Raw genomic sequence first — 27,916 nt, forward strand, 5'->3', positions numbered from 1 at the left:
GGTCCTCCTGGTTCCTACCCGGCCTCACCCGATCCTCCCCACGTCCTCAGGCCACCCCCATGGAAATGGGGCACGATTGCCCTGGTTCAGTTCTCCGAGAAATAGTCATAAAGGGCCTGTGCTGGGGGGCACTGCCCCGGGTGGGACAGAGAGGTGACTAGAACAGTCGTTGCCCTCAGATGTTACGTGTTAGTGGGCAGGGCAGAGACAGATACGCAAGTGAGTATTAAACAACGGTGGTGTTGATGAGACTCAGAGAAACGCAGAGGAGGGGACACAGTGACGGGTGGGGCTCAGGGGGTGCCGCTTGAGCGGGGTGGGGGGGGAGGGAGATGGGAGCCAGGTGGTGGGTAAGGGTCCGCGACGCAGGGTCTCTGAAAGCTGGGGAGGACGGAGCCTGACTGTGGCTCATCTGCCGATGAGGAAACCAGCCAACCGCTGTCCTTGGAAGACCCGAGGAGCGACCCCTGAGGGCGTTCCCATGGGGACTCTTGTTTGGGGCAGTGCTGGAGGGTGAGTTTGGGGCTGTGACCCAGACAGGGTTATGCCGTGTTTTGGAGTTGGGATCGGCCTAAGTAGCAGCCATGAGGCTGACGCTCCATGGTTGAGTTTCCTGTTTGGGGGGAGGGGTCAGAGGGCACAAGAGAAAAAGGCACTGATGAGTTTTAGGAAACACGAGTTCCTGGGGACGTCAAGCCGGTGTTGATAGATGCCGTGGTACCCCAGACCATGCCACAGCTTCCTGGTCCCCTGGCCTACTGGCAGCGAGAGGCCACTGAACTTTGGACATCTGACCTCGGCAAGCTGGTCTGAGTGAGCTTTGTCACGAGGCCCCCCAGACGTAAAAGCCGTTATAGATGGCGCTACTATGAGCATGGAGCCCAGAGTGAGGGAGATGAGGGGTCCCCCCTGCCCGGCGCTGGTCACCCCATACCTGCACTGCTGGGCTAAGGTCTGGCTCCCAACTCGTCTGCCACTGATCCCTGTCTCACTGGTCTAGAGAAGGTAATCGTGTTCTATGTGCTCTGGTTACTGGTTCTGAAAGCGGGAGACAGATAGCATCTGGCTCATAAAGTTCTTGCAAGAGTTAAATAATACACTGCTGGGAGACTAATGAGTCACTAGGTGGCTGATGGGGGGCACTGGAGATGACCGTGAGTGGGACAGAGACCGCACCTAAAGGTACAAGGGTCACTCCACCTGGAAGTGACTGCAGACCTGGAGCCCATTGCTTAGAGCGATGCAGTCTTCCACCACGCCAGTTCTGGCCCCTACTTTATTCTGGAACACTCTCTGGGTCCTCCCTGGTGAGTCCTTTCTGTTGGGCCACGGTGCCTGAAACCCATGCAGGTGATACAGAGCTATTCCTCACTCACCTAAAGGACACAGGGTCACAGACGGCAGAGCCCAGGGCAGTGTGCTGGGAGGGTGGCTGAGGTTGGAATGCTGGGTCGGCCCCTTCCTCTCTGTACCTGTTTTAAGAAGTCACTTCACCACTCTGAGCCTCTATGTTCACACCTGTAGAACAGAAGTGCTTAGAGCCATTAGAGCGTCTACCTATGGGGTGGAACTGGGGCGTTGGAAGACTGCAAGGCTCCAAGCAATGGGCTCCCAGTCTGCAGTGGGCCGCCCTTTCTGCCACCTGCTCACTTTGCAATGGGAGCAAAGCATCCACTTTTCATGACCCTCGGCTTCCTTGTCTGTGACATCAGGCTTATGACCGTGCTAGGGCTACTGTGATAGATCACCACTGATCGGGAGGCGTAAACAACAGAAAGATATTTTTTTCAACATTCTGAAGGCCAGAGGTCTAAGATCCAGATGTGAGTGGGGTTGGTTCCTTCTCAGGCTGCTGTCCGTGGCCCCTGGATGGTCATCTCCTCCTCCCTCTGTCTCCACATGGTATCCCCTCTGTGTGTGTCTCCATCCAAATTTCCCCTTCTTCTGAGTATACCAGTCGTATGGGATTAGGGCCCACGGGCTTAATCACCTCCTTATTGGACCCCTCCAAATACAGTCACATTCCGAGGTCGTAGAGTCAGGGATTCAACCCGTGAATTTTAGAGGGACGCAGTTCAGCCTGTGACATGGGACTCAGTGTGCCTATGTGGCAGAGTTGACAGGAAGAGTCATGGGTAGACTCAGAATCTCGCACCTTCTTGGGAAAGATGCCCTCAGTAAGCTCTGATGGGTGAGAATGGGCCAACCTATAGCCTCAGATTTCTCCCCTCTCCACAGGCCCCCAACGCGTCTGTGCTGGTCTTCTTCCACAACACCATGGAGGGGAAGGGGGCTGGAGGACAGCTGGCCATCGATGGCTCCTTCCTGGCTGCTATTGGCAACCTCATTGTTGTCACTGCTGGCTACCGAGTGGGGGTCTTCGGCTTCCTGAGTTCCGGTAAGCTGCTGGCTTGCCTGGGGATTGCTGACCCCTTGAGCTGAGGGCCACTCTGTGTGTGTTCAACCCCTTCTTCCCAAAGCCCCATCCCTTCAGGCCCCCCGGCCCTGCTGCAGCCCATCTGAGCTCTCGGTGGAGTGTCCCGCACGCCCATGAGACCCTCCAGCGATGCTGACACCCACACTTGAGAGTAATAGTAGCCATTGGCTGATCTTCCTGTGTACTAAAGCTATTCCAAGTGCATTACGCATTGCATCGTGTGTGTGTGTGTGTGTGTGTTTTGAATCCCCAGAAGGTAGACACCTGCTAACATCAACAGTCAGGAAACAGCAGAGCCAGGATTCACCACCGGGGTTACCTTGCTCTAGAGAAGCATAGGAATGGATTAGAGACCTGGACCCACAGGGACGCCATCTGACTCCGCATAAGGGCTGCATCAGTCATGCTGCCGGTTCCTCTTTAACACCAGCCTCACTGTGAGCATTGGTCTGTCCCCTACCCAGTCACAGAACTGTTTGTCACCCTGGTTCCATCTTCCACTTTCCCCACCAGCACCCAGGGCAGAGTTGAGGCCTGGACAGCCCCGTCATCCTGCCTGTGCATCTTTTCCTCCATATTCAGGCCCCCCAGGGGCGGGGCACTTGTCAAACAGCCGTGGGCAGGGTAGACACATAGGTTGGGGAGCTGAAGAGCCAAGGGCCAGCTCTGCCATTCATTGTCGGTGTGACCTGGGCTAAAACCCTTCATTTCTGAGTCTCAGTTTTCTCCTCTGTAAAATGGGAATAATTTTCTCCAACGTCCACAGTTACGTAAGGCTCCAGTGACGTTGTACATGTGAAAGGGCCTTAGATACTGTAGTGGGCCCTCCAGGTAGGCACTGACCTTCCTCTCTGTTCTCCAAGGATCTCATTTAAGATCCAGATGCCTTACCTGCTAAGTCAGGATGGGCGGGTGGAAGGTAGCATGGTGAGAATGATGGAGTCATCTAGAATGTGGCATCCAGCATGGGCAGAAACTCCGGAGTGCTGGGGAACGAGGGCTGGGTGCACCACGTGGCATGAGGCCTGGAGTGCCATGGAGAAGATTTGAGGCCCGCACAACAACCACGAAGAGGGCACCAAGTTAAGGCAAAATACGACCAGATGCCAATGACAGAAATGTGGATGGCCAACAGATTTCAGATTTCCCTTCAGAGGGAACAGGGTCAGCTGCTGGAGCACTAAAGACTCTGCCTGGGCTTTCTTTCCTCTTTTCAAACCCATGACTGGCGATGATTTAATACGTCCGTAGCTCCCATCTCTGAAGAGGCGGGTGGAATTCAGAACTCATGCTGTTGAATGTGGTCAGGTGGAGCTTTCCACAGACATGGCCGACTCCTTGGCTCTGAGCCTTTCCAGACAGAGGAAAGCGAATTTCCATGTTACCCATGCCTGAGGGGTGGCGGGTACTGGTTTCACAGTGTGTAAACCTATTGAGAATTTGTGTGCTTCTGGGAAGGCAAACTCATTCCCGCTGCTGGTGGAGGCAGTGTCAGGGGAGGCAAAGGAAATTTCCAGAACACCCAGCCCTTCTCATTCCTGACCTGGAATGCTGCCTGTTCATTGTGCTTAAAGCAAAACTGTCAGCGGGACGGGAAGAAAGTTACACTCGGCAGTGCCAGCCTCCACCAGACATTTCTCCTGGGTCACCTCATTTCATTCTCACGGCAGCTCTGTGAGGCCAGTACCGAGTGGTCGTTTCTCAGATGGCGCAGCGAAGCTCGGGGAGGTCGGGGAACTCCATGCCCCACAGTTAGGAGTGCACTCGGGACGTTAAATCCTACTGGTCAAACATCAAGGAGAAGTATCTTGTGATTTGCCTCGGATGTTTAGAAATGTCCTTTGGGTTCCCTGTTCTGTGTCAGAGCAGGATGCGTCTTTTACGTCCTTTGAGCCACAGACGGGTTTTCTTTGCTTTATTTACTAGACGTCCTAGCTTCCCCCACGTTCCTGGGCCTTTGCCTGCCCTAACTGAGCCTCCCTGCAGTTTCGCCAGGGGAGGGGAGCGATGTGTCCGTAGAGAAACTGAAACACAGAAGCGCTAGGATGCAAACGCAGCCTTCCTGACCACAGACACCCCGCAGCCTGCTGCAGTGTGTCCCCCCACAAGGCTCTGCTGAGAAGCAGCTCCTGGGTGGAGCCCTTGGATGCCCGTGGCCCTGGGGGATGCTCAGGAAGGGGGAGGGAACAGGTTGTGTGGGTCTGCGAAACCCCCAGTAAATTTGTGACACAAGCTCATCTTCCTCTTTATCACTTAAAAAATAGTCAATAGATTTTACCATTTAGAGTGGCTTTAAGTTTATAGAATAACTGAGCAGAAAGTACAAAGAGTTCCCATAGACGCCGCCCCTGCCTCAGTTTCCCCTACTATCGACACTATGTGTTGGTGTGGCTCCTCTGTTATGATTGATGACACAACACGGGTAGGTTAGTATTGACTAAAGTCCACAGTACAGTAGGGCTCACTCTTTGTGTCGCACTCTCTATGGTTTCGATAAGTGTCTAATGACACGTGACCACCATTACAGGTCACACAGAATAGTTTCACCACCCCTGTTCATCTTTCCCCTTTCCCATTTTAAATAGTTGGACGCTGCACTTCCGAACACGGGTCTGGAAAGAGACGGGCTACTTTGAGTGCTGGCCGGAGCCCAGGGTCCTGCAGGCACACAGGCTTTGCATCCGCACAGAACAGGGCCTGAGAGCAGCTGTGGGCCGAGGGGCTCTGGGCAGCCCCTTCCCTCTGCCTCCACTCCCACGCTGCCCATCTCTCAGATGACGCTAAGACATAAGGGGGAACGTGGGGGGTAACGCGTGTAGAAGGCAGACACTGGAACCTTGCCCGGCACCCCGCAGGGGCTACTAGGGTTAATGCCCCTTTTCTTTCCCTGGACGGGGCTCCTTCCAGGCAGGGCTGGGTGGTGGTCATGCCCCGGCCCTGCGTGTGGCCAGCAGCTGGCACAGAGCTGCCCTTGGACTGCAGCAGCCACGGCTCCTGGCATGGACTATGTCCAGCCGAGTGGTCTGTGCCCATGTTCTCCAATGATCAACGTGTGTGGCATCCGCTGTCGTGACCCACAGTGAACGTGGTCCTCCGAGAGCTCCAGACTCTGGAAGGTACTTTTCCAAGGGAATAGGGGGAGGATGAAAACAGAAGCTCATGCCAGGCCTGTGGCTGACGAGACAAGCTCATGTTCTCTGTGAGAAGAGGGGGGCCAAACCCAAGAGTGTTTCAAGGGGGCCCTGGTTCCTGGTGAACCGAGTGGTTGGAAAGGAAGTGAGGGGTTGGTGGTGGGCTGGGGGAGGTCATTTCCCCAGCCTGGGTCCTGCCGGGGGCCAGATCCCGGGGGCGCAGGGCACAGTGACTATCCTCGTTCTGGCAAAGCAGTGCAGTGAGGGGAACAGGGGCAGGCGGGGGGGGGGGGCAGGCTCAGAGGAGTGGGTGGGTCGGCCCATGGGCCCTCTATAGGGTGTGGGGACAGAGGAGGTGTGCTTTGGCCAGGGAGTCAGACAGAAGGCCGGGCATGGTACCATTACCATTACCTCATCGTCCCTGGGGCCTCCTGAGAGGGTCCGCTGCCTTCCAGCCAGAAGAACAGGCACAGAGTCCTGTCGCAGCGGCTGCCCCCCCTAAGTGTAGTTTCCGCCACAAAAGCCAGGGCACGCTCCGCAGAGAGCATCTGAGAGATACTGCTGGGACCTCAATCTGTTTCATTTTATTCAAGAAAAATTAGACAATTTCTATAGTGGTTTATGCCAGGCACTGTTCAGTTTCCTTTATAATTATTAACCAATTCAATCATCCTAACAACCTGAAGAGATAAGTACGGTTATTATTTCCATTTTACTGACAGGGAGAATCAAGTCGCACTATATGACTTGTCCAGGGCCTCACAGTTCTAGCAGGTGGTGGGGCCGGGGCTGTGCCCAGCTGGTCTGGCTCCATAATTCGTGTGCTTGGCCACCTCACCTGCTGCCTCTTATTGACGGCCATCAACGAGACCAGTGGGGGCCCACTGTGAGCCCAGAATATGCCAAGGAGCTTTAGAGAGAGAGTTGAAGACAGCACATGAGCAAGCGAGAACCAGTTAGGGGATGAGGGAACAGTTGGATATGGCTGGGGTGGTTCCGACCAGGGGAGGTGGTAGGGCAGAGCAGGGCAGCTGGGGTGGGTGGACAGGGTGGACACCAGCTCATAACTGTCTCCCTACTGGACTCTATGTGCGGCTGGCAGGGAGCCCCTCTCCAGTGTCGGGCCCCAGGGGCACAGCAGAGCCCACATGTGTGGCAGGACGGAGCCAGAAGGACGCCCAGGTGGCCTGGAGGCTCGGCCACAGCCAGACAGCAGGAGGATGAATGTGGCCATGGTGGCTGGGCAAGGGCTGGGTTTGGAAAATGAAGGGAACCCAGGCTGCTTGGCTGAGCCGAGGCCATTCCTAGAGGATCGCAAAAGCCAGGAAGACATTTAGACTTGACTCTCGGTAGGAACGGGGGAGTTAGGAGAGCTTTTGAGCACAAAAAGTTCCATAAATGGAACACTTAGATTTTTTTTTTTAATGAAAATAACACAATGCCTTGCACATCATAGATTTTCCAACAAGTGTTGAATTGGATTGAGTATTAGGACAGAGAGTTCCGAGTGTGCATTGGAATCTAAGTCCCGACTTTCTCTTACATTTGCTTCTTGTGCTGAAACAAACGTTTCCTCTCGAGTGTCAGGTTCCTCCTCAGTGAAGGAAGGGGTTGGAGCAGACTCCCCGAGAGCAGCTGGCTCGCTGCCCCTGTGCGCATGGCTGAGGCTGTGTGTCCCGAGGGCCAGCGCCGTGCCTGTCTTGCTCTCCATGGAACCAAGCATAACGCCTGGCACCAGGCAAAGCCCCATCCAGACTTGTCTGAAGAGCAGCCCTTGAAGGGCCCTCACCTCTGACTTCCTGGGCTCTGTAGACCCCGCCACGTCAGCACTGTGCTTGGGAAGCGGATCTATGCGGAGTCGGAGGCAGGGACGGCCGCCCCCAACCCTCCTGTATTGTCACTGGAAATGCAGGCTGCGGATGTCCCACTCAGTTGGCACCCACCTTTCCTGCCCTGCCCAAGACCTCAGAAACCACGCATTCATCCTGACAGGCAGAACAGAAGCGCAATCCAGAAATGTCCGCGGTGAGGACTGTGCTAATTGCCTTCACCAAACCCAGAACACAAAATGCATTTGAAGAAATTCCGAGAGTCTCACCGGCTGGAAGAGTAATTTGTACTGTTATGCCCTCTGAGCGGGCGTCCTGGTCAGCTTGGTGCACTCCAGGCTGGGGAATTGGGACGCAAGGTTTTCCTATTTTTCTGTTTGGGAATGTGGAGTCTCGTTGATAGTTCTCACTAGATACCGAATCCTGTTAATCGTAACTATGGTCATTCATTCACCTGACATTGACTAAGGACCTGCTGTGTGCCCCTGGTTTTAGTGGGGGCTCGTGGGCGCGCACGGAAGGCGAGACCCAGAGTGAAAAAGACCTGAAGGGGAACCTTGCTTACCTGAGGGCTGCCTTTGAATTAACCCAGAGCCAAAACGTGAAGGACTGCTGGGCCAGAGGGGGAAGAGGAGGAAGGCCAGGGCGAGGTGGAGGGCTCTGGGCAGAGGAAATCACACATGCCAAGCAGAGGCCTGGAAGAGGACGGACCGGTGTGTTTGAGCTACTGAAGAGAAGCCAGGTGGCTGCGGCACGGGGACAAGGAGGGGACGAAGGGAAATAGGGCCCAAGAGACAGCCACCCTGGTCCCATGGGGCCTTGAATATACTGGGAGAACTGAGATCATGTCCTAATGGGATGAGATGGGAGATTTTAGATAGGATAGGGCAGGGTGTGTGTGTGTTGGGCTGTGTGTGTATAAGGGACACACAATCAAAATGATGCATTTATAAGACCACTCGGGGGGCACCTGGGTGGCTCAGTGGGCTAAGCATCTGCCTTCGGCTCAGGTCAGGATCCCGGGGTCCTGGGATGGAGCACATAGGGCTCCCTGCTCAGCGGGGAGTCTGCATCTCCCTCTCCCTCTGCTCCTCCCTCTGCTTGTGCTCGTCGCTGTCTTTCAAATAAATAAATAAAATCTTTAAAAGGAAAATAAAAATAAATAAATAAAAAGGCCTTTCAGCCCTCCCTTAAAAAAAAAATAAATAAAAGACCACTCAAGATGTGGCATGGGGAATTCATCGGAGGGAGAGAAGTGTGGATACAGGCGGCCAGTGAGAAGCACCGAGGAGCTCGGCGGGGAGAGAGCCCGGAGCACCTGGGGATGAGAAGGGCTGGGGAGGCAACACAGCGGTCTTGGGGAGGACTCCCAGGCTGTGCAGGAGCAGATCGGGTGGGTGGTGCTGCACTAGGAGGAGAAGATAAGAAATTCTTCAAAGGCTGCTGGCTGTGTGTACAGGGGACTTGGAATCGATTCCCTTTGGGACTCAATGCTCTAGAGGTGCCTTCAGCGAGGTAGCCTCCTGGAGACACGAGGGGCTGGCGCTGGGAGAATGCTGTGTGCCCCTGACGCTCTGGGTCAGCAGCACGTGGGTGGTGGTGAAGGCATGGGAGCTGCTGGGGCTTCCTAGGGCTCAGTGGGTGAGTCTCAGCTTGAGCCAGAACAAGCCGGGTATTTCAGGGTGGTTAGCCATGTAGATGGACAAGGAGGATCCCCTGGATTCAGAGGATGGCCAGAGAGCATGGGTACATAGTGTCCCAAACACCGACGAGAGCATATTTTTGCTATACTATATATACATTGTGTGTGTGTGTGTGTGTGTGTGTGTGTGTGTGTGTGTGTGTGAATCACTTCGTTAAAAAAGTACTGCTGAGCTTTCAATAAAAATGTACTGGATTCTATGAAAAAAGAATAGATCAGCTCAGCTGAATGCTACTGAAGGTCATGGGAGAAGAGGCAGTGGGAACTGTTGGAGAGCCTCAGCCACGCCTGGTCCTGGCCAGGGAGGAAGAGGCGCGGAGAGCCACCACGGCGGGCCAGCACGTGGGGCGTCCCCGCTGACGGGCCAAGCCAGGGGCTGGTCTGAACGTGCACCGCCTCTGATGTGAGCCGCTGCCCTAGCAAGTGCCCTCGCCTGTGGTGGGAAAGCTGTGGCCCGGAGAAATGGAATGACACAGCACGGGCTCCTACCCAGCAAAGGCTGGATGGGTCTGGTTCTGAAGCAAGCTGTTCCCACTGGCCCGACCTGTACAGACAGGAGCCCAGGTCCCCCGGAGGCACCCCAGAAAGCACTGTGGGGGGGGAGGGTAGACTCCAGGTTGTAAGATCACAAAGGGTTAAAACTTTCTTCTTTCTGCAGGTTCTGGCGAGGTGAGTGGCAACTGGGGGCTGCTGGACCAGCGGGCGGCTCTGACCTGGGTGCAGACCCACATCGGAGTGTTCGGTGGGGACCCTCGGCGCGTGACCCTGGCAGCAGATCGTGGCGGTGCCGACGTGGCCAGCATCCACCTTCTAACCACCAGGGCCGCTGACTCCAGACTCTTCCGGAGGGTCATGCTGATGGTGAGTCACCTGTTCTGCTTTCAGCCTTGTGTTGGACACTGGTGACGTCGCGGCGAGGGGGGGTGCTCACTTACCTCTTAAGACCAGTTGGCTTCGATTGCTTGGTTTCCTTTATCCTTTGTTCTGGTGTGTGTCTTGCTCATGGCCATCTTTCCATGGTCAGGTGATGCCAGGATGCTGAGGGGCTCCTCTGACTACTGTCCATGATTCTAAAGTGACGAAACTTCTAGATGGGGAAGTGTTTCCATTTTGGGAGATTGCCCCACTGGGATTTAATGGTATGAACTCTTGAAGACCTCTCTTGTCAATAGACAAACACAAGGCGATGGCGAGTAGGATGAAGAGTTTTCTGGTGGAAGGAAAGCTAACGATGAGGGCACAGTTTAGCCACTACAATGCTAACTACACCGGGGCATTACTGCCCACAGCAGGAGAGGAGCAGAGCAAGAGAACTCTCATCTGCTTTCCAGCGTTGCTTTGCTGACCTTCTCAGGGTCTGAACTTAAAACCTTCCCTTATGCTGGCTGGTTTCTTCAGTAGCCCATGCTCCATCTCCTGGCTGCAATTCAGTTCTGGTGGCATTTCTTCGTGGAGCACTACTGGGTGACTCACTCCTCTCTCTGATCCCTTCCGCCTCATTGCTGTTTCCTTTGCCTGAGGTGGGAGGGCCGGCGGGGACCCCAGAACTTGCCCACGTGTCTGATCGAGGAGTGGTAGGTGGCTGAGTCAGTAGCCACGGGGTGAGGCATGGAGCTCCCAAGGTTTGGCCAACTGAGTCATTGACTGTTGAATGAAGGCGAAGAATAGAACTCAGCACTCATGATTCTACTGGATGGTCTGAAGTTCCTGCTAGATGATGATGATGATGATGATGATGATGATGATGATGATGATGATATCATACTGATGATGATGGTGATATAATGATTTTGATCATGACAATAACTATTGTAGAAGAAATAACCTATTGATCACAGCACAAGCCCTGATGGTATTGTCACTGATTCACTTCAAACTTTATGCAACGCCCAGTTTGTGCCAGGTGCCATGTTGGGTGCTGGAAATGTCATGCTAAATAATTCATGTCCTAGTTCTTGGGAGACTTAGAGTTTACTGAGGGGTGGGGGACAAACGCTGAAAGCAGATATTTAAAAGAGGGTCTTAGGGCAGCTCAGAGAGAAGCCCCCAACTAAGCACAAGGGGAGAGGGAGTGTCCAGGAACACTTCCCAGGAGAAGGCATGTCTGAGCGAGATGTTGAAGGCTGTGCAGGCATTTCACTGGGGGCAGAGTTCTGACATGAAGGGACACCTTGCCTCCTCACGGAGATCTGCCTGTCCTGTGATGTGGCGGGGGATCATCAGGGGCAGCAGTGATGAAGACTGGCAGGCAGGGAGCAGCCGGGTTGCACTGAACACCTTGACTTTCATCCTCAGTGATGGGAGCCTTTGAAGCATTATGTTTGGTTTGGTTTCCCATTTTAACCATTTTTAGGCCTACAGTTCAGTGGCATTAAATACCTTCACAATGTGGTGCAATCATTACCACTAATCATTTCCAGAACTTTCCATCATCCCAAACAGAAACTCTACCTATTAAACAATAACTCCCCATCCTCCTTGCCCCCCAACCTCTGATAACCACTATTCTACCTTCTGTCTCTATGAATTTGCCTAGTCTAGGGACCTCAGAGCAGTAGAATCATACAAAATGTGTGTGTGTGTGTGTGTGTGTGTGTGTGTGTGTGTGTGTGTGTGTGTGTCTGGTTTATTTCACTTAGCATAATGTGTTCATAAAGGCTCATCCATCTTGTAGCTTATATCAGAATTTCCTTCCTTTCTAGGCTGAATAATATCCCATTGCACGCACAGACCACATTTTGTTCATGCGTTCGTTTGTTGATAGACACTGCCGTTATTTCTACCTTATTGTGAATAGTGCTGCAATGAACATTGGTGCGCTATCAAACGGTTTTTAGGCAAGTAAGAAACTTGCTTCCCTTTAGGAAGACTTGTATTAAAGCTGAGTGGAGGATGCGTTTAAGAGGGACAATCCTGGAAGCAGAGAAAGCCACGATGAGACTATGAAGTAACCAAATTAGGGAAAGATAGAGCACCGTCGAGACCAATGCCACGGACCCGCTAGCAATTCTAAGGTCGTATAACCACATTCCAGCATTGTCTGACCTTCCTGGGATCTGAACCCTTGACTGTCAGGAGGAGGACAGGACTGACATTGTTTGGGCAGGTATGATGCTGGATCAACATTGTCACCATTCCCAACAGGAAGCAGTACTGCCTGCCACTTTGCCTCTCTCATTGGCCATAGAAGCCTTCCAACGTTCCTTGAAGGGTCCGTGCTCTATTCTGCTTCATACAGGAAGCTCCCTCTGCGTGAACGCTTTTATCCTATCTTCCTTTCTGCCTGCTCTATCTGTCCTTCGGGGAATCCTTCCAGACTTTTAGCCCAGAACCAGAGCCCCTTTACATGGCTTATGCTGCCTCTACTTCTCTGCACACCATTTATCATGATTTCCCACCAGTGAAGAATTCTTCTGGCTGGAGCGCAGTCTCTCCCACCCGAGACCGTGAGCCCCGGGAGAGCAGGGGGCCGCTGTGCCTTGTTCTCATGGGTCCCCAAGCACCCAACACAGCTGTGCTAGAGAAGATGCCCCGTAGTTAATGTCCGAGCAGCAAATGAGCAGAGGACTGGGGGACTATGCCCAGGGCCCCCCAGGCGGGTCCACTTCCCTCCCCACCACCACTGTCTTGTGTTTCTTGTCCTTTGATCAGATTTTCTTCAGTCTCTGCCTTTCTAGTGGGCTCATGTTCCTGGCAGGAGGCCTGAGCCCAAACATCTCTCAATTACTGGTATTGAAAATAGAGCTTCCCGACTTTGAATGCTCCTGAAGGGGTTTCCCCAGAGGCCTCTCAGAGACCAGACATTCAGTGGAACCTGGAAGACACCAAAAATGGCTTCCAGTCGGCCCAGAAGGCAGAGTTCTCTTTTTGAAAATTCTGGAAACTTGAGGTGTTCGGGGGATTTCAGAAACTAATCTGTTTGAGCAAATGGCAGTGTATGTAAAAATAAACTCTCCATCTGTTTTAGTCATTTAGAAGCAGCTTTTACAACTGCTCCCAGCAGTCTTTGGGATGCATGTGAAATTATTTGGTATTTGGAATCAAGAGAACGAAAATACTTCAATACATTAGCGGTTCTTAAACATGTTCTTTATCGACAGATGTTTGGGGGCACGGATGTGAGTTGGTGATATATTCTTGGATAAGATCTTAAGTCTTTCTGCAAATCTTGAGGCCAGAGCTGTTGAGACACCAGGCACGACAGGCTCCTGTAATAATTAATAACTTTATTTAGATTATTTGGGGCCCATAAGGCACTTCCAATATATTATCTCATAGATTGCTCGCACTGATTGGCAAGGGGTCTTTATATTATTTGCAATCTGGAGATAGGGAGTCTGAGGCTTAGACTGGTCTAGTGACTTGCTAAAGATGGAGCCACATCAGGGGCTAGAACCTAAAGCCCTACTCTGTGTTTTACCCACCCTATGAAGCTGCTTCTCCAGAAGCCTGGGACTCTTCCAGGGACTTAAGGCCTAAGAGAAACAGCTCAGGCCTAGGATCAGGCAAGCCTGCCTTAAGATCCCAGCCTTGGGCAAAAACCCTCCACTCTTGCATTCTTCATGGATAAAATCGGTATGATTAATTCTGTCTTCCAAGGGCTCAAGATTTGTCATCATATAAGGATTGTAGAGTGTCCCGTGCACCGTAGGAACTCAAGAAATCCAGGTTCTCCCTTGCCTTGCTAAGCTAGGGCATCTCCAAACCAAAGCAGGTCTGGGGAGCTTGCACCTGTCCCTGGGGCCCGGGTTGAAGAAGGAAGAGGGGGCGACATGTCATGAACATGTACTCTGTGGCTCTGATGTCCTGGCCAGTTTTAAGAGAAGGCAGAGGAGGTTGTGTCCTCTGTGGTATGATTCATAAGACCCAGAAGAGATTTCCATTGCCCTCCTACACCATTTCCCCGATTCTGCATTCCTCAGAGGGAGTGCCAGGCCTCATGAATTGGCCTCAAGCTACGTTTTCCTGTCTCCTTTCCTGCTCCATGCCTGCAGGAACCCTGCACTCCGGGCTCACTAGTATCAACATTCCTAGAAAATGCCATGCCTTCTGCCACATCTTTCCATTGCTGTGCTGTGGTCGGCATGTCTATTTCTCCCCCTGGAAAGTCACTCCCTTCTTCAGGGCTCGGCTGAAATGACACCCTCTAAGCCTTTCTCCATCTCTTAAAACAGAATGAGTCTCACCTTGGTAAAGAGACTTCTATTTGGCAATTTTTAGGAATCCTGCCTTGTCTTACACACTGGCTGTTTTTCTAGCACATTTATTCCAATTCTATTACGACTGAGAGCTTGACAGGCACATGGGCTTTTCATCTTAGAATTCTCTGAATTCTTTTTTTTTTTTTAAAGATTTTATTTATTTATTCGACAGAGACAGAGACAGCCAGCGAGAGAGGGAACACAAGCAGGGGGAGTGGGAGAGGAAGAAGCAGGCTCATAGCGGAGGAGCCTGATGTGGGGCTCGAACCCAGAACGCTGGGATCACGCCCTGAGCCGAAGGCAGACACTTAACCGCTGCGCTACCCAGGCACCCCAGAATTCTCTGAATTCTTAGCACAGCCCTGGGTGGACGAGGGCACCAAAGCCCGTCCTGAGTTCCATTAAACTCGGAGAGACCCAAGCACTGTTTTCTCCTGTTTTCACACAAACCTCATAGTTCGAGCACTTTCTTCTCCGTGTCTCTTAATCAAAATTGACTGAGCTATTCATGGGCTCCAGTGCTCTCATCTATATTTTAAGGTGCATGTATTGATTGTCTTTAAATAGTCCCGTTGGGAATTTGAGTGTATCTTCATGGAATTTTTCAATTAATTGCAAAAAAGTATCTATGTTTTCATGATGTGAAATCTCACATCTGTGAATCTGGTTGACACCATAACCACAAACAGAATTTTTGTCTCCTTGGGATTTTTCATAGAGTTTGGAAATTCTCTCCACAAAATTTTTGTGAAATCACTGTAGGCAAGTCCCTCTGTGTCCTAGTTCGGTTGGCATTACGAATGATGTCATATTTTTTTATTGAACTTTCCAGCTGGTCAGTACTGGCATAGGGGAGTTAAGTCAGCTCCAAATTTGCTGAACCTTCTTACCACTTCCAGTACTTGGTCTTTTGGCTCCACTGGAATTTCTGACGTTATTTCATTATCTGTAAATTTTGGCAGGTTGATTTCTACACCCTTTGGACAAAAATGCTTAGTTGCTCTCGCAAAGAGATCCAATACTCAAGGAGCTTAAATAGTAAATATGTTTCTTTTTCTCTCTCTCTTTTTTCTTTTTTTCCTCTTTATCATGACATTTCCCAAAGTGTCTCATGATCTCCAGAAGCATGGGTTCTTTCTAGGTGTTTCTCTGCCATCTGAGGGCCTTGTTCCGTAGGGCAGAGTCTGGGCAGCTTGGACAGCAGGGAAGGGACAGAGGGAGAGGGACCAACCCTGCTGACTGAGGGAGGGAAGGGTACCCTCGCTTGAAGAGGTCCCCTCCTTATATGCGGCCCTGCAGCTCATTGGCCTTTCTTTTCCTTTGACATGGTCATTTTCGCTCCTGTTTTTCTTCATCGTATCAATCTTCCTATTTAAACAATGTCTTACTTTCTGAATGTTCTTTATGATTATATTTTTAAAGCTCTTTTTTCGTTGGTGTTTACCTTTGTCATCTTTTACTTTCTCCTTGCCTCTTTGACAATCGGTTGTTCTTTGAGCTTCTTGAGTTGAAATCTGAGCTCATCACTTGTCATTCTTTGTTTTCTGGTCAATGGATTCCGAGCAGTAAATGTCCTTTTTACTGTTGTATCAGCTACGCCCTGGACATTTGGAGAAGTAGCGACATGTCCTCTATTTCTATGCCTTTGATTATTTCTTGTATTATGTTCTTCTTAACCACAGGGGATGTGTCCTTTTTTTTCTTTTAAAAGCTTTTAGATTCATAGGATTTTAACCCATCCTTTGGCAAATTGATTTCTAATTTTATTTCATTATTATCATGGAGGCTGACTTGGAGAAGGCTGACTCTGAAATTTATTAGGACTTCCTCTGTGACCTAATGTTTTCTTCATTGGTTGGCAGAAAAGTTGTACCTTTGATATCCTCTATCTACCTGTCTACTTATCCTTGCTCCATCTATCTGTTTCTGAGAATTGTGTGTTCAAATCTCCAAATAAAATGATCTGTTTATCTATTTCTCCCTACAATAGTTGCTTAATATATATATTTTTAAAGTTTTTAATTAAATTCCAGTTAGTTAACATACAGTGTAATATTAGTTTCAGGTGTACGATAGAGTGTGTCATACTTCCAAGTGTCCTCCTGAACCCCTTCACCTATATGGCCCCTGTTCCCACCTACCTCCCCTCTGGTAACCATCAGTTTTCCATAGTTAAGAGTCTGTTTCTTGGTTTGCCCCCTCCTCTTTTTCCCCCTCTTTGCTCGTTTGTTTTGTTTCTTAAATTCCACATATGAGTGAAATCATAGGGTATTTGTCTTTGTCTGACTGACTTATTTTGCTTAGCATAATACTCTTTAGCTCCATCCATTGTCATTGCAAATGGCAAGATTTCATTCTTTTTTATGGCTGAGTAATATTCCATTGTGTGTATATACCACATCTTTATCCATTCATCAATTGATGGACACTTGGGCTGTTTCCATAATTTGGTCACTGTAGATAATGCTGCTAAAAACATTAGGGTGCATGTATGTCTTCAAATTAGTATTTTTATATTCTTTGGGAAAATACCTAGTAGTATAATTGCTGGATCATAGGGTAGTTCTATTAATTACTTTCTGAGGAACCTCCATTCTATTTTCCAGAAGGCCTATACCATTTTACATTCCCACCAACAGTGCAAGAAGGTTACTCTTTCTTCACATCTTCGCCAGCACCTATTTCCTGTTTTTGATTTTTAGCCATTCTCACTGATGTGAGGTGATATTTCATTGTAGTTTTGAGTTGTATTTCCCTGAAAATGAGTGATGTTGAGCATCTTTTCATGTATCTCTTGGCCATCTGTATGTTTTCTTTGGAAAAAATCATGCCTATTCATGTCTTCTCCCAATTTTGGGGGGGTTGTTTGTTTTTTGAGTGTTGAGTTTGAAAGTTCTTTATATATTTTGAATGATATGTCATTTGCAAATATCTTCTCCCATTTCATAGGTTGCCTTTTAGTTTTGTTGACTGTTTCTTTTGCTTTGCAGAGGCTTTTTATTTTGATGAAATTCCAGTAGGTTTTTTTTTTTTTTTTTTTTTTTTGGTTTTGTTTCCCTTGCCTCAGGAGACACGTCTAGTAGAGAAGTTGCTACAGCTAATATCGAATGAGTTACTGCTTGTGTTCTCTTCTAGGATTTTTATAGTTTCAGATCTCACATTTAGGTCCTTCATCCACTTTAAATTTATTTTTGTGTATGGTGTGAGAAAGTGGTCCAGTTTCATTCTTTTGCATGCATCTGTCCAGTTTTCCCAGCACCATTTGTTGAGGAGACAGCCTTTTTCCCCATTGGATGTTCTTTCCTGCTTTGTCAAAGATTAATTGACCATATAGTTGTGGGTTCCCTTCTGGGTTTTTATTCTGTTCTATTGATCTGTGGGCCTATTTTTGTGTCGGTGCCATGCTATTTTGATTACGATAGCCTTGTAGTGTATCTTGATGTCCAGGATTGTGATGCTTTTGCTTTTCTTTTTCAAGGGTGCTTTGGCTATTGAGGATCTTTTGTGGTTCCATACACATTTTAGGATTGCTTGTTGTAGCTCCATGAAAAATGCTGGCGGTATTTTGATAGGAATTGCATTAAATGTGTAGATTGCTTTGGGTAGTATAGACATTTTAGCAATGTTTGTTCCTCCAGTCCATGAGCATAGAATGTCTTTCCATTTCTTTGTGTCATCTTCAGCTATCTTCATCAATGTTTTATAGTTTTCAGAGTACAGGTCTTTCACCTCTTTGGGTAGGTTTATTCCTAGGTGTATGATTTTTTTTTTTAAACCATAATAGGTGTAGAACATTTCAAATGCTTTGTTACATGTGCTGAAAGTTTACTTCCCCTTTATTATTTACTGTGCAGTATTTCAATAATAGATTTTTGTCATATTAAGCCACTCTTGCTTTACTGAAATGAATGTGAACCAGGTCAATCCATTAAAAGCTATCCTCAAATACAAAACGAAACACGAGGTTGAGAGAGTTTTGAAGGTTAGGTTAATGGTAAATCTTCAAATTGTCACTCCCTATGATATGCCAGAAAACAGGGGAAAGTACCTTTTTTCAGTTTGTGAGCCTGCTATATAACTCAATAACATTTTTAAGTATCACTTAGGAGAAGAAAAGCATAAGCTATGTCACATGTGGCTGTAGATGTTAAAATATTAAATAAAACATTAGCAACATCAATCCAGAAGCATACTTTTAAACACACATGGGACAGGGTAGAATTCATTTCAGTAAAGTTGCTTAATATATTTTGAAACTTTATTGTTCGATTAATACAGGTTCGGTCATTATATCTTCTTAATGGCTCATTCCTTTTGTAACACCTCTCTTAGCCCTTAGACAATTAACTTTTCCCTTCAATTCCGTTTTGCCTCAAAATTCCACACTTGCCCTTTGTTTTTGCATGAAAATTTTTCTAACTCTTTATTTTGAAATCCTGCCTTCTTTTGGTCCTAGAGCTTACAAATTTTCACTATGCGTGGAGTAGATAACACAACATCAGAATTTTAAAAATCTGTTCTCTTCACAGCAACCAGTGTGCTCTTTAAAACATGTGGATGAGGTGATATCCTTCCCCTAATTAGATCCTTCCATTGGCTTTGCCTTTCTCCTAGAATAGACCCTAAACTCTTGACACTCCCATCCAGAACCCTGCGGGAACCTGCCTCCCTCCTGGCAGCACTCCGTCCCTGGCTCCAGCTCACTCAGCCCAGCCACCCTGGCTCTTCTTCCAGTTCCTTCCACAGGCAGCCTTGTTCCTGCCCACAGGAATCGCCTCGTTTAACTCTACTGCCTCTGGTTTTCCTCTAGATTTGCCTGGCTAGTTGTTGCTCAACTTTCTGGCCTCGGCTCAAATGGGAGTTCAGACGTGTCCACTGGCAGGGAGGCCTTTCCTAAGCAGGCGTCCAGTTAAACGACTCCTTGCGCCATCACACTCGGGTCCAGCAGGTCAGGTTACTTTCTGCACTACATTCCCCACCATGACAAAGTTTCTTGTTTATTTATGATCTCAAACTCTGTAAAATCGGAGACCTCATCTGGTTTTCACTGCTACAGCCCTGGCACCTGGAGTCATCTCTGGCATTTAGTAGGCATCCAAAAAAACATGGGTAGAAATAAATTCTTGGAAATACAGAAAGCAGAGGTATCACATGTGGTCCACAGAAGTTATCTAGGTGAGGCAGAATGTTCATTGCAATCGCTAAGTTGTTCTCTCCCCCAACCCCCTGTGTCCACCTTCAAGTTTGATGAGACACCCTCCAAAGTGACAAAATCCAGTTTTCTTAAGGCTGCACTTCAAGAGGAAGCTGAGCGCGGTTCTTCTTGTTGTTCCTTGCTGTCATCTCTCTCCAGAGGCAAGTTGGTCTGAAAATTCAAGACCCAAAGAAGCTTCTGAATGAGCCACCCACCCATCTCACCCAGAAAGCTCTCCCCACGTGCCAAGGGTTAAATATTTATTAGGTATATTTTAATCAGAAATAAATACATGATTTAGCAAAGTGTAATGCTTCCCACTTAGAAATGCCTCTGAGTGCTCCCCAAAAGTTCCCAGCACACTAGTTACAACGGAAAACAATGCATATGACACCGTACAAACATCTGGCGTTTGCGAGGAAAACCCTGCCTTGCGGTGGAAATCAGCGTCCACAGTGTTATATTCATTTCCCACACGTCGGCTGGCCCCTTGAAACGGCCTTTAGGGATTCTTGGGGGAAACCGTAAATGTCTTCTTGTATAAACACGCCAGAGTCTGATGATACAGAAAATCACGTAAATGCATATTACACATACCACCCGCACAGTGGTCTCAGATCTACGGAATGCGCGTGGTGAACAGACAGACATTGCCTATCGGGCAGCGAGGGATTCCACAGGCACCCCTCCCCCCGCCCTGAATCCCTTTGCAACAGGGGAAAATGAGTCATGGGAGCATCTGCAGCCCCCTTCCTAACAAGATCCGGATGGGCGGCCTCGAGATAAATACTTCGCCTTTTCTAGAACTTTGCTGTGCTTTCTCTCTCATCTCTTAAAATTAGTGGGACAGAATTAAAGCCACTCTGCCTCCCTTCTTTCCCGGAGCTCAGCAGTTTTCTTCATGTGGCTTCCAGGCCCTTCTTAGAATAAAATACTGATGACACAGAAAAAATCACGTAAATGAATTAATCCTTTAGAATTAGAATTAATTCTTTAGAATTTAATCCATTTGCAGTTTTCAGAAAAGCCGACCATTCTCGTCTACTCAATCCAGCTGCACTTACCCTCTGCGAAGTTTGCAGCTGAGATGTGAGCTCATGGGCCACCCGTACCTGACCCAGTCCCCCCGGAGCCATGAGCTGATTTCTCCTTCTACGACCCACTTTCATGATCTTTGTCTCTAGACTTTTCTCCCTGTCTATACTGTGAGTGCCTCTGCTGATCTTTTCTTTTCTTTTCTTTTCTTTTCTTTTCTTTTTTTTCTTTCCTCTTTCTACCTGACATGGTACTTAACACAGTTAGCTCTTCAGGCAATCATGGGTGAACAACTGACGCATTAGTATTGGCAGGTGTCTCAACCTGTCAGAGAAGCTCTGTCTGTGCCTCGAAGCCATGACTGGGGACACCAGGAAAGCTTGCACAGCTCCAAGGCTACCCTCCCATTTTCCCACAAGCAGCCTCCCTCTCTCTCCTTTGCCTTGTCCTCTGCAGAGGGAGGGAGGCCGTCTGATTCCTGTGCATGTAGCCCTGCCACCAGCAGGCCAGCGGGATCTCCTGATTCAGGGATGATAAGGGAATGAACATTTAGTGTCACTGAGTTCCCTTGAAAAGAGAGGAGCTGCATCCCAAAGGTCTCTTTGTGGATTGGTTAGGAAAGTTCATTGCGGGGCACCCGTTTGCAAAGCTAGACTGGCCAGGCCCCAACTTTTGGCTCGTCCTCTTCTCAGGCTTTTCTCGTTCAGAAGTTATCTCTGATGAGCTCAGAGTGTGACCATCTGGACGGTTTGTTGAACAGTCTTGTGCGCTTTCTTGTGAGATAATGTCTTTATCTTTCCCACAAACACAACGAGCACACTCACATACACGGGGCTCTTCGGAAATGTTGCCCGATCACATCGTGATTCAACGTTTCGCGACGTCTCAGTACTGATCAGCCACCGGGGAGGGGTTCCCTTTGTCGTGATGTGGACAGAGAAGATGTGAGTTCGAGTCGCCATGTGCCTTCTCTTGGCTTCTGGAAGATATGCGGTTCCCCAGGGACCAGGGAACCGTGCCTCCCTGCCAGATCCCAGGTGATAGTTCCAACCTCTGTTATTTTGGGTACACACCATGGTGTCTGTTCTCAGGCTAGTCTTCAAAATATGGTGGTGAGGAGAAGAAGGAGCTCTTTCTCTTGCTCCCGCTGTATATCAAGGACATGCTTTTCTTCTTTCGATCAAAGGAGGTGTTGTCATCGCTGGTCAGGGACAGGTAGGAAGCGATGCTTTCCCGAAGGCCGTAGCTGAAAAGGGACTCATCCACACCAAGTGGGTTCCTGGCTCCCTCGGGGTCCTCTTGCAGTCTGTGAGTAGGAAGAATGGGGACAGAGGAAGGGAAAGAAGATAGGGACATAAGGAGAGGGAGAACAAGAAAATCAGAGAAGGAAAAAAAGAAGAAAAAAGCCTGGTTAATATTTCTCTAACTTACTGTTCTGTTTCTGCTTCTTACATTGGTGGCTGTGTGATCTTGGAGAAATCACTTAACCTCTTGGAACCATCATTTCCTCGAATGGCTAAAACTTCCAACTGCAAATTTGAATGAATATTTCTTTATGACATTTATAAGGAAGAGCAGTTTTCTTCATCTCCCAGGCAAATCTGATCTCTGATTTTCTTTGAATTTGCTAATGGAATGTCTGGATCAGTGTTTGATTAAGATAACTCAGTAACGCCCAACTACAGATATCCTATGAAATGCAATGACGGTGAGGCCTGAAGCTGGGTCTGCCTCCCAGGGACCAGTGGGATTCCGAGGGTTGCAGAGTGCCTGGCTCGGCTTTCCACGGGGTGGGCTGTAGCCTGCCAGATTTTTAGCTGTCAGGCTCCCACACTGGTTTGGGGGCGGGGGGGTCATACATTCATGCAGGACACACACACACACACAGAGCACACCCCACCTGGGCACCCTCTTCCAGTCGAAGGTCTTCTGGCGCAAGGTGACGGGCGAGTCAGGGGCCCTCACCGCCGGGGTGGCGGAGCTCTGAGTGAGGCAGGGTGTGGTCAGCACACAGCAGAGACCATCAGCCACTTCTAAGGAGGGAAGCAGACAACTGGTGAGTGACCCTGGGATGCCCCAGCCAGCGAGGGGTGAGGGGCCTCAGGCACCATCCAGGACAGCTCCCTGGTTGTTCATATGGGGAAACTGAGGCCAAGATAGGAAAGAGGTGTGGCAGGGCAGAGAGCTGTTTAAGCAGTGTTAATGTGTCCTGAATACGCGGTGGGCTTAGCTCGGAGCAGGTGGGGTAGTAAGGTTGGATCCAGAATCAACTATACTTGGGTTTGGATTTCAGTGACGCCCCCCCCCCCATAGTGAATCAAAACACAGCACAAAGAGAATGAAAAATAATCCATTGTTCTGCCCCCTTCCCTCCCCCGCCTCCGCCGAGGGTCACTCATCTCTCCAGGAGTATCAGGGTCTAGCCTCTGCCTCCCATGGCTGTGGGAAAGCCTTGGTTGTGGCTGTGCTCAGATGTTCTTTTTTTTTTTTTTTAAGATTTTATTTATTTATTTGAGAGAGAGTGAGAATGAGAGAGCAGGAGAGGGGGGAGGGTTAGAGGGAGAAGCAGACTCCCCACTGAACAGAAAGCCAGATACAGAGCTCCATCCTGGGACTCCGGGATCATGACCTGAGCCGAAGGCAGACACCCAACTGACTGAGCCACCCAGGTGCCCCACTGATGTTCTTATAGGTGGGGGAACTCCTTATGGCCTTGTTCAGGCTGCAGGCCCCGGTGCAGGGGACCTTCAATGGCTGAGGACATGAGACATTGCTGGCTTGCAGCAAGGACAGAGCCCTCTGGCCTGGAGCTGATCCATCACCAGGTTTTAGGGAACACATTGCACCTCTGGACCGTCTCCGCCTCCCACCTTATTTAAGGAGCTCTGGGTGTTCTTGCCAAGGAACAAAAGGAGGTTGTAGCTGAGGCAGCAAACCGAGGCTAGCAGAGTGTGGCAGCCAATAACCCCTTGTTTCTTGGTGCGCCGTCTGACTTTCACCGTGAACTCGAATGTCCACCCACACTGGCCCGAGAAATGCGAGATTAGACCCTGAGGTTAGGGGAGCTTAATCAGATGTGCATCTGAAATAATGTTCTGTTACAGGCTGGAAATTGAAACGACCTCCTGGGTTAGGGGGTGAGGGAGACGGAGCCAGAGAGAGACTGCAGGGACCGTCGCCAAGAGACGGCACAGGCGGGCAGGGCAGGGGGGGTTGTGAGCGGTTAACCCTGCGGGCAAGCTGGAATCCCCACAAAGAGTAAAAGAACCAGACTTCCAGCAGCCCCCCTGAGCACAGTGCTGAGCGAGCCCCCACACTTCATCTCAGCGAGGCCCCGGCAGCTCTGAGCAGCCAGTGTCGTTACAGCCACTTGGAGAAGGAGGAAGCCTGGGGTCAAGTCACTTGCTCAAGGTTGCAGAGATGTGGTCCAAACCTGCCTCGGTGACTCGGAACCAGACACTTGTTACGAAGGCAACACATTACCTCTGAAATGGGGGAGAGAGAGGTCCTATCCGTCTCTCGAGTCTGGACACACTCCCTTCAGTCTCTCCACTCTGTAGAATTTTCCAGAATGCTCAATCCTCTCACATGCCTGGGTTCCCAACCACTGTACATTCAGGGGTCCCCCTTTTCAGCCCTTTGCTTTTTGGCCATATTTGGGGACCTGTGCCCTACTCCCTCTTGTCCTCTCAGTCACCACCATGCACGGGATCCTTTAGGGGCCAGATCTTTACACTTATGGTTTTGTGTTTGGTCCTAACAACAGTCTCGTAAGAGGCATGGGGACTAAAGTCCCCATTTTAGAGATAAAGAAACTGAGGCTCCAAGATGTTTATGAATTTTCCCAAGGCACCAGGTAACAAATATAAGCCACCTGGAACACGAAGACATCTGTTCAGACCCCTTAGTGCACATTTTTTCTGATTCTGGGTCTCTAGGTAGAATCTGGAGGGAGGTAAAATTGGCCACGTGGTTTCCACTTGGGGGTCCCCAGGGGCACAGGAGGCCACTGACACGGTCCAGGGACGCATTTCTGGAAGGCACTGCTCCTGCACTGGGGCAAGCTGTTTGGGTGCTCTTGGCCTGGACACCTTGTGGGTCTCCCAATCTGTACAGTCTTTGCTGGGGCAGTATCCTGTTCGTGTTTGCTTTTGTCTATGCAAAACTTACGGTCTCCCCACCTCTCCGATGATTGTTATTAAAAGCCAAATACCACAACCAACCTTTACTCATAATCAGTAAAAGTTGCCTATCTCCAGGACTCCCTTCCTCTTTCATTCTTAGCTAAGCTGCTAGGTTTCCAGGTATCAACGAAGTAACATTTGGTATCACTTACTTTGCATCTGCCCCATTCCGTAATTACATTACATTAGGGCACATGTTACGTGAACAGTCTAGTCATGGCAACCACGCCAGGGTTTGTGGCTATCCACCTCTGTGAACAGGGCGCTGTGGCTCTGAGAGGTGGGGGTCTCTTCCCAATGTCTCACAGAGCCCGGATCTGAGCTTGGGCCCGTGTCTCCCAAGAGGCCATTCCTCCTCCATGCCCTGCCCTTGTTCTCACTGGTCAGGTGTGATAACCCAGGCCCCCTGGGCTCCTTTCACCTTAAAACGCCCTTCAAGACCCCACACCCTATAGAACGCTAGCAGAGATACCCAGGGGTGCGAGTTCTGGAACGGGAAGTGGGAAGACACATGCAAAGTGAAAGCAACCCTCCTCCCTCCAATAGGCTGGGGAAGGGAGGAGGAAGGAGGTGTGCTGGTCAGAGGGACAGAGGCCAATGTGAGCAGGAGCCCACTTTTATGTGTCAGGCCCCCCCTCAGTGCTTTCCCTGCACTACTCCAAGGGTTCCTCACGATACCCCAAGGCACGAAGGCGACCAACCAGCTCGGGGTTGCCCAGAAGATCTGGGATGTGAACAGAGAGGTTCCAGAGCCAACTTTTTACTATTTCTCCCTTTTCCATGGGGTAAAATATCACGTCCTGACCTGGTGTTCGCGCCTGTCGCAGTCTAACTCTGATCTCTTCTGACTCTACTCTTCCCCATCACCTTCATCAAAACTCACTCGGCTGTTGCCGTCTTGGAGGGCACTCCCCATCCTGGCCTGTGTGGAACCCTGAGACCTCCCTCCTGGGCCCGGGGAAGCATATCCCTGAACAAAGTGCAGCCCCGGTCTTAGGAGCTTGCCAGAAAAGCCAGACTAGGACACAGGCCACTGGGTCACGAGGCAGAGGGACCCCATTCGAGGGAAGGGCCAGCGTGCACGGGAGCTGAGAAGACAGGCAGTCAATTCTGACTCCTAAGGCATATCAAGGAGGTGGCTTCCTGTTGTTTCAAAAACTGAGGAGGATTTTGCCAGGCAGAGAGGGAAATGAGTGGCATTTTAGAACAAAGCCTCAGGGGTCCACTTAAGGAAGTGCCAGCTGTTTGTGGTTGCAAATATTGGGGCATCCTATTTCTTTCCATCTGCAGGTAAAAAGAGGGTGAGGTCAAGATTAGCTGCTTACACAGCCTTCACAGGCAGCCTGTTTTGGCTCAAAATCTACAGTCTGCATTAACAAGAAAAGAGTGGATTAAGGGAACAGGGTGAGAGCCAAGTCAGTCACCTGGCATGTGTCAGGGACCCGTGCCCATCCTAGACACAGGCACCGTGGGGCAGTTAGCCAAGAGGGGCTTCATTGATCCGTCCCCGTGGGGTGTTTCTTACCAGAATAGTGATTCACCAGGTCCTCCAGGCACTGGAAGGTGAGCCTCGGGGAGATATAATACCAGTTGTTCGGCAGGCGGAAAATTCGGTAATGCTTCACCTGCCTGTGTCTCACGGAGAGGGAATAAAACCCTGCGGGAGATGGAGGGCGTGTCAGAGGCATCCTGCGTGGCCCCCCGAGGGCGGCCGGCTGGAGAGCCCCCCCAGCACGGCGATGGAGAGACTTCCTCAGGCTTGGGAATGCAGCAAGAATACCCGGTAGACATGCCCTCCTGCACTTGGAGGATCAGTGGCTAGGACCCCGTCTTCGGGGACTGCTGTCACTCTGCAGAGACCACAGCCGCGCGCTCCTTTAGCGGCCCCGCTGCGCTAGTCACTGTAACTGCATCAGCCATACAGATTTTCAGGTGCACCTGCTTACTCTCAGCTCTGTGAACCTACCATTGCGGGAGCTCCTACATCCTTTTCCGGAAAGCCACCATGTCATACCACTTCCCGGTCCTTCCTCCCTCTTGGTTATACCTTATGCTTGGTTTTCTCAGAAATTTGGAAAAACTGGCAGCTAAGACTTTTTCTGGGTATCCCTAAGAAACGTGTCAAACATGCCATTTCTCCTTAAGTGCCATAAAGGTAGTGGGGTAGTGCGGGCTAGGAAGAGCAGAACTTTGGGCAAGCACCTTCCCTTTTCCTAGCCTTGATTTCCCCAAGTGAAAAGTGGGAGACTGGGACCTAGATCCCTTCTGCTCTGTCCTTTGGGTCCCAGGAGTGAAAACACTCAGTAGATGGGGAGAGGAGGAGGACATTTGCATTTACTGGGTCTCTGCTGTCTCTACAGGCTGCTCAGGGGCTAAGCTATTTCCAGGTGTTGTCCCCAGATATGCTATAGATGCAGAAACGAGGCTCAGAGCGCCTGAGTGCCATGGCCAGAGGCACGCAGCTTGGAAATGGCAGATTTGGGGTCTGACCCTCATCCTGAGGGGCATTCCTACCTTTGCCCCAGGCCTGCCCTCTGAAGTCCAACATGTGTCTTCCTGTAACACTGACAGGAACTGGAAGTAGGGTGAGCAGGTCAAAAGTGGCAGGTGGAAAATTATTAGAACTTTGCATACCCAAGGGAGCAGAGCCTGCCACCCCCCGCCGCCAGCCCGGCCCCAGCCCCGGCTCGGCTGCAGATTTGCCTGAGAGCGTCCTTATTTTTAGATCAGCTCTGGCACCTCCAGCTGGGTTCTTCCCTCGCTTGGCCATGCCAGCTTAGAAGTCCTCTCTGAGTCTGGGTCTCCCACCTCTGGGGACTGCCAGGGCATGCGCGGGAAATGTGGTCTCTGCTTTGCTCTTGTTTTCCCCTAGCACATTGGAGTGTTTGAGAGAAAAGTTGTTCTTCAATTTTTTTACCATAGATAGATGGTCCCTGCTTCTCCACAGTAAGGCTGATGCCCATTTTGGTGAAGGGCTCCAGCACCACGCTGCACCGGCCCTTAGTAGGTCACGTGGGAAATATTCTCAGATATCGCATCTTCTCTTCTTCGATATTGAAGAGACAAGAAGCAGGCTAAGAACCTGAACGTACCTTCTGTTTTTGAAATGGTGTCATTCTTAGTTAGTCTGGGAAAGCCCTAGCTGGTGAGTGTCTCGCTCCTGTGAGTTAAAGTGCTCCCTACATCCCAGATACTGTGCAAAG

General features: G+C 50.0%; 2 protein-coding genes across 4 annotated transcripts in view; one reads left to right on the forward strand and one right to left on the reverse strand.

Moving 5' to 3' along the window:
• The window catches only part of TG (thyroglobulin), a 244,300-nt gene that overhangs the window by 135,300 nt on the left and 81,084 nt on the right, over positions 1 to 27,916 (forward strand). Inside the window, exons 41-42 of the mRNA XM_026495381.4 lie at positions 2,239 to 2,398; positions 9,758 to 9,960. Coding sequence (XP_026351166.3) covers positions 2,239 to 2,398; positions 9,758 to 9,960 — 363 coding nt within the window. The remainder of the gene's footprint in view (positions 1 to 2,238; positions 2,399 to 9,757; positions 9,961 to 27,916) is intronic.
• The window catches only part of SLA (Src like adaptor), an 81,675-nt gene continuing 73,498 nt past the window's right edge, over positions 19,740 to 27,916 (reverse strand). For all 3 annotated transcript variants that reach the window (XM_057307998.1, XM_026495384.4, XM_026495383.4), the window contains 3 exons: positions 26,239 to 26,370; positions 22,430 to 22,562; positions 19,740 to 21,835 (listed from right to left, as the gene is read on the reverse strand). In XM_057307998.1, coding sequence (XP_057163981.1) covers positions 21,622 to 21,835; positions 22,430 to 22,562; positions 26,239 to 26,370 — 479 coding nt within the window. In that variant the 3' untranslated portion in view covers positions 19,740 to 21,621. The remainder of the gene's footprint in view (positions 21,836 to 22,429; positions 22,563 to 26,238; positions 26,371 to 27,916) is intronic.

Source organism: Ursus arctos, unplaced genomic scaffold (assembly GCF_023065955.2).
Source record: "Ursus arctos isolate Adak ecotype North America unplaced genomic scaffold, UrsArc2.0 scaffold_6, whole genome shotgun sequence".
NCBI lineage: Eukaryota > Metazoa > Chordata > Mammalia > Carnivora > Ursidae > Ursus > Ursus arctos.